Consider the following 12,143-nt stretch of genomic DNA (forward strand, 5'->3'; position numbering starts at 1 on the left):
TACACAGGTGACAGACCAGGCCAGCAGATCTTAACAACAGCACCATGTAGAGCTGCCTGATGCATGTCAACAGTGAACAGCACAGTTTCCTTCTGGGCAAGCTGTCTTAATCCCCGATGTACAGGGAAAGGACTGGAAACCAATTCCTATGAGAAAAAAAACCCGCATGAGGTGTGGGTGGCAGCAGCATTGTCTGTAAACACAAGGGGGAAGCAAACCCCCAGATGCAGCAGTGACATGGGAGACAAATGCATGTTCTGTGGAGAAGGTCCCTGGGTAGCTGACTAGAAGACCCCCAGGCTCTCTATAGAATATAAGCTCGCTACAGCATTGGATGCATCCAGAAGAACATTGTAACAGGAATGGTGGACAGCTTGCTTTTAGTCCCTGGAGTGGTCTGTGCAGAAGCTGGTCACCCTTATGTCAGCAATTCAGAGAACACACAGTGTTGGGAGGTGGAACAAGAATTCTACTGCACATGCGCCAGAACAGCAGCATTGCTCAATCAGCAGAGTTGTTTCTAAACACTGTCTGTGAGCAGGACCAGGCCAAGGACCCTCCCTCTAGGCTTTGACCCAGTGGCAGGCAGCCAATCCCATGGGAACACAGTCTGCTTTTGCTTTGAGACCTACTCTAGAAATACAAGATTGTTTGAAACTTGGGGTTTTTTTTGGGGGGGGGAGGAACTATTGGATTCCTTAGGGTCAGGATATTACTTTGTAACTATTTCTAAATTCACATTGCCTGACTCTGCCCTAGAAAAATCTTATATGGAATACAAGCAAGTGTGCCTCATAATATTTGAACACTGAATAGTGTTCTCCAAGTAAATCATTGTCGGGGATTGCTGTTTCTTAATGGTGCAAGTACACGCCCTCCTGAGGGAGCAGATTTGACTCAGTCACACTTTTTCCTTTGTCAGCAGAGCTCAGATTCTCAGTGGCTGGATTGTCTCAGGCTGAGCTTCTTCCATGGCTCCTGCAGGCTTCCCAGCCTCCCTTCCTGTGTGTGTGTGTCTGCTGCTGGCCTCTGGCTTTGCCCAGGCAGGCAGGCTGCTGGTGGTGCCCATGGACGGGAGCCACTGGCTCACCATGAGGTCGGTTGTGGAGAAACTCATCCACAATGGGCATGAGGTGGTGGTAGTCGTGCCAGAGGTGAGTTGGCAACTGGGAAAATCCCTGAATTTTACTGTGAAGACGTACTCAACTTCTCACACTCTGGAGGATCTAAACCAGAAGTTCAAGTATTTTTCTGATACGCAATGGAAAACTCCAGAAGAAAGTATGCTTTCTTTAATGACAGGCTCAGCCAAAGGCTTTTTTGAATTAATATTTTCAAACTGTAGGAGTTTGTTTAACGACAAGAAGTTAGTGGAGTACTTGAAGCAAAGTTCTTTTGATGCTGTGTTTCTGGATCCTTTCGATGTGTGCGGCTTGACTGTTGCCAAGTACTTGTCGCTCCCGTCAGTGATTATTGCAAAAGTTATATTTTGCCACTATCTTGAAGAGGGTGCTCAGAGCCCCAGACCCCTCTCTTACGTTCCCAGAATTTTCTCGAAATACACAGACACCATGACTTTCACGGAGAGAGTATGGAACCACATCACCTATATGGAGGAGCGTGCATTTTGCCACCATTTTTTCAAAACTGCTACAGATACTGTCTCTGAAGTTCTCCAGACCCCAGTGACTATGGAAGACCTCTTCAGTCAAGTGTCCATTTGGCTGTTACGCAGTGACTTTGTGCTGGATTTCCCTGCACCTGTGATGCCCAACATAGTCTACATTGGTGGGATCAACTGCCACCAGGGAAAACCACTTTCCAAGGTATGCTATTTCTCCTTTAACACATGAAGAGAGCCTTTGGTTAGGCCAAGAAAAGATAAATTCTTTACTGAGCTGTGATTTATAGTTTACCTCACTGCATTTCTTCCTGGCTTAGAGATGTTTTATGCCAGCTCACTAATTAGGAAACAAATCTATATTGGTGCCCTATTGATATGGGTGTGCAAACCTGTGAAGATATCACATATACATTCAGAGCTACAATCTAAGTTTAACTATGTATGTGTGCCTTTCTCTATGTGTGTGGCAAAGTCATGAAATTAGAAAGAAAAGGGACAAAGAAAAATTTGCTTAGGAGAAACAAAACCAGTAAGTAATGATAGACATGCCACATGAAGACAGAAAGGGGGATGTGCAGGAGTAGGAAGAGGGCATCCGGAGGGCAAGGCAGGGTAGCGGGAGAGCAGAATAAACAGAAAAGACACGTCTGAAAAATGCCAGAATACCACTGAATACTCTGTATGACAACTTTAAAAAAAATGGTTTAAAAGACAAAAAAAAACTTCAATGTACATTTTACTGATTTTTGGAGATGTTTTTAAAAATGCATCAAGCATCACTTTCTGTCGGCTGCACTCTATAGGAGCACACACGCAGCTTTTCTGCATTTCAGGAATCACTGATACAATATGGAGGATGCAGAGTGGATGCATTTCTCAAAGAAAATAAAATGTAAATGAGAGAAAACCATCATATAAAATGGGACAATACAAGCCAACAGAAAAGTAAGAGTGCCAAGGGAAGGGACAAGAATCAGAAACTCACTTGTTAGCACTTTCAGGAGTCCCGCAGAGGCACTACATGCGAGCCAGGTGGTGGTGGCACATGCCTTAAATTCTAGCATTCAGGAGGCAGAGGCAGGTGAATCTCTGTGGGTTCAAGGCCAGTCAGGCCTAACAGAACTAGTTCCAGGACATATAGGACTGTTACACAGAGAAACCCTGTCCCGAGAAACCAAAATAAATAATTAATAAATAAATAAATAAGATAAAGAATTTAAAAGAAATAAATATACAAATGACTAGACGGGAAGCTCTGGTGTCTCTTCAGCCTGGTAAAGGTCCATGCAGGTTCTGTGCAGACTGCTTCAGCCTCGTCATTTCATATGAACTTTGCTGAGTGATATAGAAGGCCTTGTCTTTGGGGGTCCTCCATTCCTTCTTTCTCCCCAACTTCTTCTGCCTATCTTCCATGAGGTTCCCTGAGCTCTGACTGGAGGGATTGGATGGAGACATCTCACTGAGAGCTGTGTGTTCCAAGATCTCTCTATGTAGTGTCGTGCTGTGGGTCTCTGTTTTTGCTAACATTTGTTACATGAGGGATCTTCTCTAATGAGGGCTGACTAAGCTACTGACCCATGAGTACAGCAGAATACCATTATGAGTCATTTCATTGTTACTCTCCCCAACTAAGAACAGGAATACTTGGTTTTACCCTAACTGTCTGGACTTCTGGACACCTAAGCAGTGTGAGGTATGGGTTCCATCTCATGGACATGAGAAGTGAATTTTATGCTCTGGTAATGCTGAAGCAGCCCATACCTGGAGGTTCTGTTGAACTTGTCTGTTTTTACATTAACTGTCAAAATAACCGTGGGTTTGGAACGCTTCTCAGAGAACACAGCTGTGTGTTATAAAGCTTGCCCTTGACTGAAGCACTGGATTTGGGCACCAGCAGCTTAAGTCTGATACGCAATTGTTCTTTAACCCTTATAACTCCTGGCAAGAGATACTGCCTTTATTGTCCTGGCTTAATAGAACTTCTTATATAGGAAGTTAGTTCCCGCAGCTTTCTGCCTCTTCTAATAGGGCAAGGTGTCAGCCCTCTGTCTGAGCAAGAGATAGTCTTTTTTTTTTAATTATTATTATGAAAAGGAAAAAAAAAGTTTCCACCTCCTCCCAGCCTCCCATTTCCCTCCCCCTCCTCCCAACCTTCTCCCCCTCCCCCCACTCCTCTCCTACTCCCTCTCCAGTCCAAAGAGCAGTCAGGGTTCCCGGCCCTGTGGAAAATCCAGGGTCCTCCCCCCTCCATCCATGTCTAGGAAGGTGAACGTCCAAACTGGCTAGGCTCCCACCAAGCCGGAACATGAAGTAGGATCAAAACTTCGTGCCATTGTCCTTGGCTTCTCATCAGCCCTCATTGTTCGCCATGATCAGAGAGTCCTGTTATCCCATGCTTTTTCAGTCACAGTCCAGCTGGCCTTGGTGAGGAGCCCAAGGCGATGTCCCCAGTTAGTCCCTTGGGAAGCTGAGGATAGGGAACCTGAAATGACCCTATCCTATAGCAATACTGACGAATATCTTCCATATCACCATAGAACCTTCATCTGGTGATGGATAGAGATAGAGACAGAGACCCACACTGGAGCACTGGACTGAGCTCCCAAGGTCCCAATGAGGAGCAGATGGAGGGAGAACACGAGCAAGGATGTCAGGACCACGAGGGGTGCACCCACCCACTAAGAGATAGTCTTAATGGGAGAAAACAAAGGCGTAAGGGAGGGCAAACTAGACTGTGCCTTTCCCGGCAGGATTGCACGTGTCTTGAAGGAGCAAAGATTCTGGAATGTAGGTGAGCTACGCTCTATCATGAGGTAGAAGAAAAGCAAAGGGCCCTAGGATGTGGGATGCCCGTCCCCAGGAAAGAAGGGCCTGGGGAAGAAAGAAGAAAACTGTGATGTGATCCTAGAAAAGAACAGCTTCAGAGCAACCAACTCCAGGATGCTCTGGGTCAAAATCCAGGACAGTGGCAGAAGAGCCATGTCTTTAGATTGTCCCAGGAAGTGAGACCGATGTGACAATGCTCTGACATCCAGTGAACTGCAGGAGCCTGGCCTTCGGAGGGCTGGAAGAGGGCTGTGCCCCTGGGAAGACTGCACAGGGTATGGGATCCTGATACGTTCAGGAGAGAGTTTAGTAGAAGCCTCTCTGTGTCTACATATAGGGAGGGTCAGGACATGGTTTGCCCAGGAATATTTGGGTTTTAGAAATAAAAACACCGTGTTCCATGCAGTCCCTCAGCTGTGTGTAACTTGTTACATCATGCCATCACGTTGATGTGTCATGTTCATGGGTGCACGGTCATGTGCATGTGCACTCCTGTATGTGCCTCTCTTGCTCTGATGGGAAGTCAGCACCTTATCTGGATTCTGCATCTCCAGGGAACCCCACAGATAACCCTGTAAGCAAGAAATTCTCCTGCATTGACAGGAGACAAGGAGACAGAGTTGCCGTGATGGCTTTTGTCTATTACATGCATACCTTTACTGATTCTCCTAAGAAGGAAGTATCTATCTTGTAATCTAATATGTGCAGTTCCCATGGGATGTGAGAACAAAGAGATGAACTGGAAATTTCTCCTCTCACCCTAGGAATTTGAAGCCTATGTCAACGCTTCTGGAGAACATGGCATCGTGATTTTCTCTCTGGGATCCATGGTCTCGGAGATTCCGGAGAAGAAAGCTATGGAAATTGCCGAGGCTTTGGGCAGAATTCCTCAGACGGTGAGATGGTTCTACAAGACTCCTTCATGTCTGCTTTTAATTTTTAACTCTAGAACTCAGTGTCTAAATGCAGAAATCTGAGTTGTGGAACTCCTCTGCCATTCCACAAAGTTATTATTATTATTATTATTATTATTATTATTATTATTACCATATATTTTTTCAATTTATTCAGGTATTCCTATGACATGGTCTGCTCACTTAGATTTCTCATTTTCTCTAGAAAACTCCCAAGTATTAGAGAGAATGTTGTTTAAAAAAATAAGCATAATATTGTTTTTTCACATCAATGAAAAATGTTTCTCCAAAAAGCTATTTTGTTTTGTTTGTTCCTGCTTGGATAGCTTTTACATCCACTTGCCTTGTGAAGAAAGTTTCCCTTTGATGTGCAGAAACATGAAGGAATACTGAGGGTGGCTTGATGGCTTCTCACACTCATGTTGCCAAGCTTTAGCATCAAGAGCCAATGCTGCTCTTGAGCCCTGGGGACTTCCAGTTCACCAAACTTCCCATCATGCAAAGCCCATCCAGATTCTTCTTACTCATAGGACTGGCCTTTCTAGCTAGGTTAGCTGATCTTTTTTTAAAAAAAAAATATTTATTTATTTATTATGTATACAATATTCTGTCTGTGTGTATGACTGAAGGCCAGAAGAGGGCGCCAGACCTCTTTACAGAAGGTTGTGAGCCACCATGTGGTTGCTGGGAATTGAACTTGGACCTTTGGAAGAGCAGGCAATGCTCTTAACCACTGAGCCATCTCTCCAGCCCCCTAGCTGATCTTAAAAAATCAAATTGTGTTCTTTTTTTAAGCCTATGTTTTTTGTCCCTACTAGGTCCTGTGGCGCTACACTGGACCTAGACCATCGAACCTTGCGAAGAACACAATACTTGTAAAATGGCTACCCCAAAATGATTTGCTTGGTAGGTTGGGAGCATCTGCCATGTAGATCAAACCAGGGTTACACTAAGGAAATGACAGGCTTTAATATTCTAAATGATTGCTTAGCTTGATGGTGACTGAGACACATCACATACAGCAACCCACCCCACCCACTCGCAGAGTTTTTACAATGGCCATGCATAGGTGATAGTCCTTGTGGGCTTTTCAGAATTTAGACATTGTCAGGCTGAAGGACCTGGTGTCCCTCTCTGTTGTGCTCCTCAGGTCACCCAAAGACTCGTGCGTTCATCACACACTCTGGTTCCCATGGTATTTATGAAGGAATATGCAACGGTGTGCCGATGGTGATGATGCCCTTGTTTGGCGACCAGCTTGACAATGCCAATAACATGGAAACTCGAGGGGCTGGGGTCTCCCTGAATATTATCAAAATGACTGCTGATGATTTGGAAAATGCTCTAAAAGCGGTCATCAATGACAAGAGGTAAGTAAGAGGAGAAGAAAACAAACAACATACCTGTGTTCGTGTCTACAGCATTTGCAATCAACAAAATAGCACAACAACAAATACATAAAAAATCTAGATTCATACACAAGATATAGTGGGCATTATTCCTACTTGTAAAAGGAATTTATATTTTATCTTAGAATTTGTCAAATTTTTTAGTTTCCCTAGATTTACAGTCTTCAATTAAAAATAATGTCACCATAATAGACATCTCATCTCTAAGATCCTGTAAAGAGAAAAATATTCCATTAAAAGTCACATAGGGTTGGAGCTGGAAGCGCACTTCATAGACAAGGGCACTTGCTGTGCAAGCCTGAGGAATGAGTTCAAATCCCAGCACTTATGTGAAAAGCCAGGCCTCAGCATCGTGGAAGCGGAGACAGGAGAATTGTTGGGCTTGCTGACCACTAGCCTAGCTCCAGATCCAATGAGAGACTTTGCCTCAAAGAAATGAAGTGGACAGTGACAAAACAAAACATTGTCTTATGGCTTATGAGTGACTGTATAACCCTGTGTGCCCATGCGTCCACACACATACACACACACATGCACACACACACATACACCGCATACACATGCACACTTTGTCTCTACTTGAACCTTAGTATATTGCTTTCAAGGTTGCTGAAACTATTGTATTTAAAACCTATAGGAAGACCAACATGGTGACAAACATTTGTAATCTAAACACTTGGAGACAGAGACAGGAGGATTGTGATGAGTTAAAGAAGAGTTCAAGGCTATATAGCCAATTCCAAGCTGGCTGAGGCTGTGTAGCAAGATTCTGTCTTAAGACAAAATCAACCAGGCAAACAATAGCAAAAACCCCAAGCAATAACAGAATACCCAGAATTTCACCATCTATGAAGGGTTAAAGTTTATTTAGCTCAGAGTCTGAGAAGTTGTGGGGAGTCTAGAGCGGGGCAGCTGCATCTGGTAAGGGTCTCCTGCTACCATGTATCCTCCATGGTAGACACCTGGAGTGGCCAAGGATGTGTACATGCCAGAGACGAAACATAAGCAGCACCCTTGCTTGATCACAGCCCACTCTCACGGTGACAGAGTCCAGCTCTGGAGCAAAGGCCATCCTCTCTCTCAATGACATCTCACTTCCTCAAGGTTCCACCACCTCTCTGTACCTTTGCACTGGGGACCAGAGTTCCTACACACGAGCCTGTGGGCAGCACATTCAAACCACACTACTCCTTTATCTGCAACTGACTCCTTTATTGTTGTTGTTGTTCTTACTTCATTTTTCCATAATGATGATACAATATAATTTCCTACAAAGAAATCACTAAAAGACAAAAAAAATTGGAAACAAAGTTTAAATATTTGTAAAATAACATTTTTTAGTTTTTGCTTTCTTTCCTCCTTACCTCCTCCTCTCCTTCCTCCCCTTCTGCCTGCATTTCACCATCTATCCCTCCTCCTCCTTGTTAGAGATAAAGAATATCGATTAAGTGTGTGTTAGGGGTGTGCTGTTCTGGTTATAACAGGGATATGCTTCTCGTCCTGACTGGAGCCAAGCCTAGGGGGATGCCCTTCATTACGTGGGTGTTCCAAGACTAACAACCGCTTTGTCTTCAGTTACAAGGAGAACATCATGCGCCTCTCCAGACTCCACAAGGACCGTCCCATAGAGCCTCTGGACCTGGCTGTGTTCTGGGTGGAGTACGTGATGAGACACAAGGGGGCGCCACACCTGCGACCAGCTGCCCATGACCTCACCTGGTACCAGTACCACTCCTTGGATGTGATTGGCTTCCTCCTGGCCATCATGTTGACCGTAGTCTTCATTGTCTTTAAATGTTGTTCCTATGGCTTCCGGAAATGCTTTGGGAAAAAGCAGGGAGTTAAGAAGTCACACAAATCCAAGACCCATTGAGAAGTGGGTAGGAAGTGAAGGGGAGGTATCAGTCCATTCTTCAATCAGTTTGACACTTGAAAACAGAATAGTCTGGTCTACAGAGTGAGTTCTATGACAACCAGGGCTACACCAAAAAAACACATGTATGCACCACCACCATGTGGCTAAAACACTTTGCCAAATAAATGGTTGCTTTACTTACAAAATATAAAAGCACACACACACACACACATCTAATTGCTGACCACACCCATCAGGGAAGCTATGGACAACACTTGCCATCTGTTTCGGAAAGAATGGCACTCTGTAGTCATTGACAGCCCCACAATTGTCCCATTGTCCTGTCATGTCATCACTGCCCCCCCCACACACACTTCAACTGATAGATTCCTCACCTGGATCCTCGGACTGCTGTGGCCTCCTCCAGTGCCCGTCATTCCTTGTCATGCTCATGTTTGTGGGCGACGTGGCCTTTGTAGCTCTGGGGGAGGGGACGATGCTGTGTCAGAGATGATAATCGTTGCTTGTGTGAAGCAGATCTGGAGCTGATGAGAGCAAAAGTTTATTCTTAGGCAAGTCCAACTTCTGTAGTGTTTCCCAAACCGAGAACTTACTAATAAATTCAGACAAATTGTGTTTATTATTTCTCCATTGGTGTTATATTTATTCATTGTCAAATATCCTCTAATTGTAAAAGTGCTACATGATAGTGACATCGAATTTGGAAACCAAAGAGATTCACACATGTGTACGTGCACACAAGAGAAGAACCACCTGTAGTTACAGTGCTCTTTAATACAATCACAGTTCCGCAGTTAGTGCAGACAAACCACTGTTGCTGTGTTGGGTAGTCTTTGGATTGCATTATGATGTTCCAAGACTGACAATAAAGTTTGTTTTGAATCAGAGGACAGAGCTAGCTACTAACTGACCAAAATTAATCATAGAGGTTCTGGAGGACAGACAGACATAGGGCAGGGCTAAGAGAGGCTCTGTCTCAGCCCCTTTCGGGTGGAGGAATGGAAGAGATGGGAGGTCACTGGTCACTTCGCCGCTGCTTCTCTGATCATTCATGTTCTTACCCTGATATCTGGCTCCTGAGTTTTTAATTGATAAAGAATAACTAGATAAACACATAATTGCTGCCATAGTTTTGATTCTGAATCTTCCAAAGATGTATTTGCTGATGGCTTAGTCCTAGGCCTATGGCACCGCTGAGAAGTTGTGGAGCTGTTAAGAGGATGATCCTGAGGGAGAAAGTTAGGTTTATGGGGGTGTTCCTTTGAAGGGGATGTTGGCATGCAGGCCCTTTGCTCTCTTTGTTCTCTCCCTATCATGGAACAAGAAGCTTCTGGGACACTCTCCCTGGGTGTTCTCCTGTCCTGCACAGGTTCCAAAGCAACGTGGTCACATGACCAGGGATGGAAACGTCTATAGCTAGTTCCAAATAAGCCTTTTCTCATGAGCTGCTACATCCTAGGTATTTGTTACAGTAATAGAAAGCTCATTAACATGGGTATTGTTTTGACAGATACACACAAAAGATTTCAGGTACACTAGATGTTCTGCATTGGTCAGTTTTGCAATGGCATAATGAAACACCCAGGTCAAGTAATTTATTAAGAGAAGAGGTTATTTAACTTACAGTCTTAGAGGTTCATAAGTTATCCTTCATTGGCTCAGTTTGGTGAGGGTAGCAGAAGGTGTCATGTCAAAGCAGGAGCATATACATGAATAAACCAGGAATTATATTTGGTGTCTGAGTTTCTGTCCTGCCCAGTTTCCACAGTAATTAAATCCCAAAGAAATCACACAGAGGTCTGCATTAGTTATAAACTGATTGGCCCATTAGCTAAGGAGGCTTCTTATTAACTCTTATATCTTACATTAGCCTATTATTCTTCTCTGTGTTAGCCACATGGCTCAATACCTTTTTCAGTGAGGCAGTCACATCTTGATTCTTCTGTAGCAGGTATTACAACTGCAGAGAAATGGGCTTCCTCCTTCCCAGAATTCTTCTGTTCTCATTGACCCTCCTCTACTTCCTGTTTGGTTGTCCTGCCTGGCTACTGGCCAATCAGCGTTTATTTAAAATATAATTGACAGAATACAGACCATTCTCCCACATCATATATTTTGAACCAGGAACAGAGGTGGAGTCTGGGATATCACAGTTCTCTTTGAGAAAAAACCCTCAATGACTTAAGGACTTCCTTCTAAGGCCTACTGCAAAAGGTTCCCCTGCTTCTCAATAGCAGGCTTTTTACAGGCATTCAAGATTCAAGTTGTATATTCTGACTATGGTTCCAAGTTCATGTCTGCTTCACAATTAAAAAATGGATTAATGTGGGGCCTTAATCTTGAGAGGCAGAGGCAAAGGCAGGCCTCTGAGTTCAAGTTTATCTTGTATCACAGAGTAAGTTCCAAGACAGGGCAGAGAAACCTTGTCTGGAAAAAAAATGATAATAGATTAGTTCCCTGTCTAAAGACAGTCTCAAAGTTAACTATTCTAGCACATGTTGGAAGGCCAAGTCTCGTAACAGTCAGTTGTGAGACAACAGTAACAACAATAACAACAACAACAACAAAATCCAGAAACTAAAACAAAATAAAAAACAAACCACATACAGTGGAGGCCAGGCTTCAAGTAAACATTCCTTATTCTGAAAAGGAGTCATGGAGAATTAAAAAAAAATCTTCTCCCAAACAAGAAAAAGGGAAATATCAATCAAACACCAAAGATCTTTTTTATTAGGGGCACAAGTGCACACTCTGGTGGGATGTGGGACACCAAAGATCATGGCCGTTCCCATTTTTATGGTTTCAGAAATTGTCTCCCACATATCTACTCTCTCAAACTTTTTCACACTTGCTGGATCTTTTCCCTTGTAGTATGGTGTAATAAGAAGGTCACTTGTTGGTTCCCAGCTGCTCGTCTAGCTTAGACCTGAAATAATCACACAGAAACTGTATTAATTAAATTGCTGCTTGGCCCATTAGCTCTAGCTTCTTACTGGCTAACTTATATTAATTTAACCCATTTCTATTAATCTGTATATCACCATGTGGTTGTGGCTTACTGGGTAAAGTTCCCAATGTCTGTCTCTGGCAGCTCCATGGCTTCTCTCTGACTCCTCTCTTCTTTCTCCCAGCATTCAGTTCACTCCACCTTGCCCTGTTATAGATCCAAAGCAGTTTCTTTGTTCATTAATGGTAATCACAACATACAGAGAGAAATCCCACATTACTTCCCCTTTTCTGTTTAAATAAAAAGGAAGATTTAGCTTTAGCATAGTAAAATTACATATAACAAAACAGTTATCAAGCAAGAATTACAGTTACAATATTTATATCTACTTTATAGTTTATCATAACTAAGGAAAACTATAATAATCTATCTAGTCTTCAACTCCATCAAAGACTCCAGAAGGATATAAAATATTACCTAAGTAAACAGGAAGTGAATTGTAAGCAACTTTCAAAACTGTAGAATTGACAGAGACATCTTGCTGCCT

At 43.4% G+C, this 12,143-nt stretch overlaps 1 protein-coding gene across 1 annotated transcript; it reads left to right on the forward strand.

Moving 5' to 3' along the window:
- Positions 1 to 892: 892 nt before the first annotated feature.
- LOC126489487 (UDP-glucuronosyltransferase 1A7-like) lies at positions 893 to 9,271 on the forward strand. The gene is made up of 5 exons (XM_050123801.1): positions 893 to 1,826; positions 5,215 to 5,346; positions 6,183 to 6,270; positions 6,515 to 6,734; positions 8,349 to 9,271. Exons 1-5 carry the CDS (start codon positions 972 to 974, stop codon positions 8,644 to 8,646), a joined length of 1,593 nt encoding a protein of 530 aa, XP_049979758.1. The 5' UTR covers positions 893 to 971; the 3' UTR covers positions 8,647 to 9,271.
- The last annotated feature ends 2,872 nt before the right edge of the window (positions 9,272 to 12,143 follow it).

Source organism: Alexandromys fortis, unplaced genomic scaffold, assembly GCF_014885135.2.
Source record: "Alexandromys fortis isolate MF-2015 unplaced genomic scaffold, M_Fortis_MF-2015_v1.1 scaffold_220, whole genome shotgun sequence".
Lineage (NCBI taxonomy): Eukaryota > Metazoa > Chordata > Mammalia > Rodentia > Cricetidae > Alexandromys > Alexandromys fortis.

Excerpts from the sequence above, each read along its gene's own strand:
- LOC126489487 (XM_050123801.1), top strand. The coding sequence starts at position 972 with ATGGCTCCTGCAGGCTTCCCAGCCTCCCTTCCTGTGTGTGTGTGTCTG. Across the intron at positions 5,347-6,182 it reads TGGGCAGAATTCCTCAGACG|GTCCTGTGGCGCTACACTGG; the intron begins GTGAGATGGTTC and ends TGTCCCTACTAG. Across the intron at positions 6,271-6,514 it reads ACCCCAAAATGATTTGCTTG|GTCACCCAAAGACTCGTGCG; the intron begins GTAGGTTGGGAG and ends TGTGCTCCTCAG.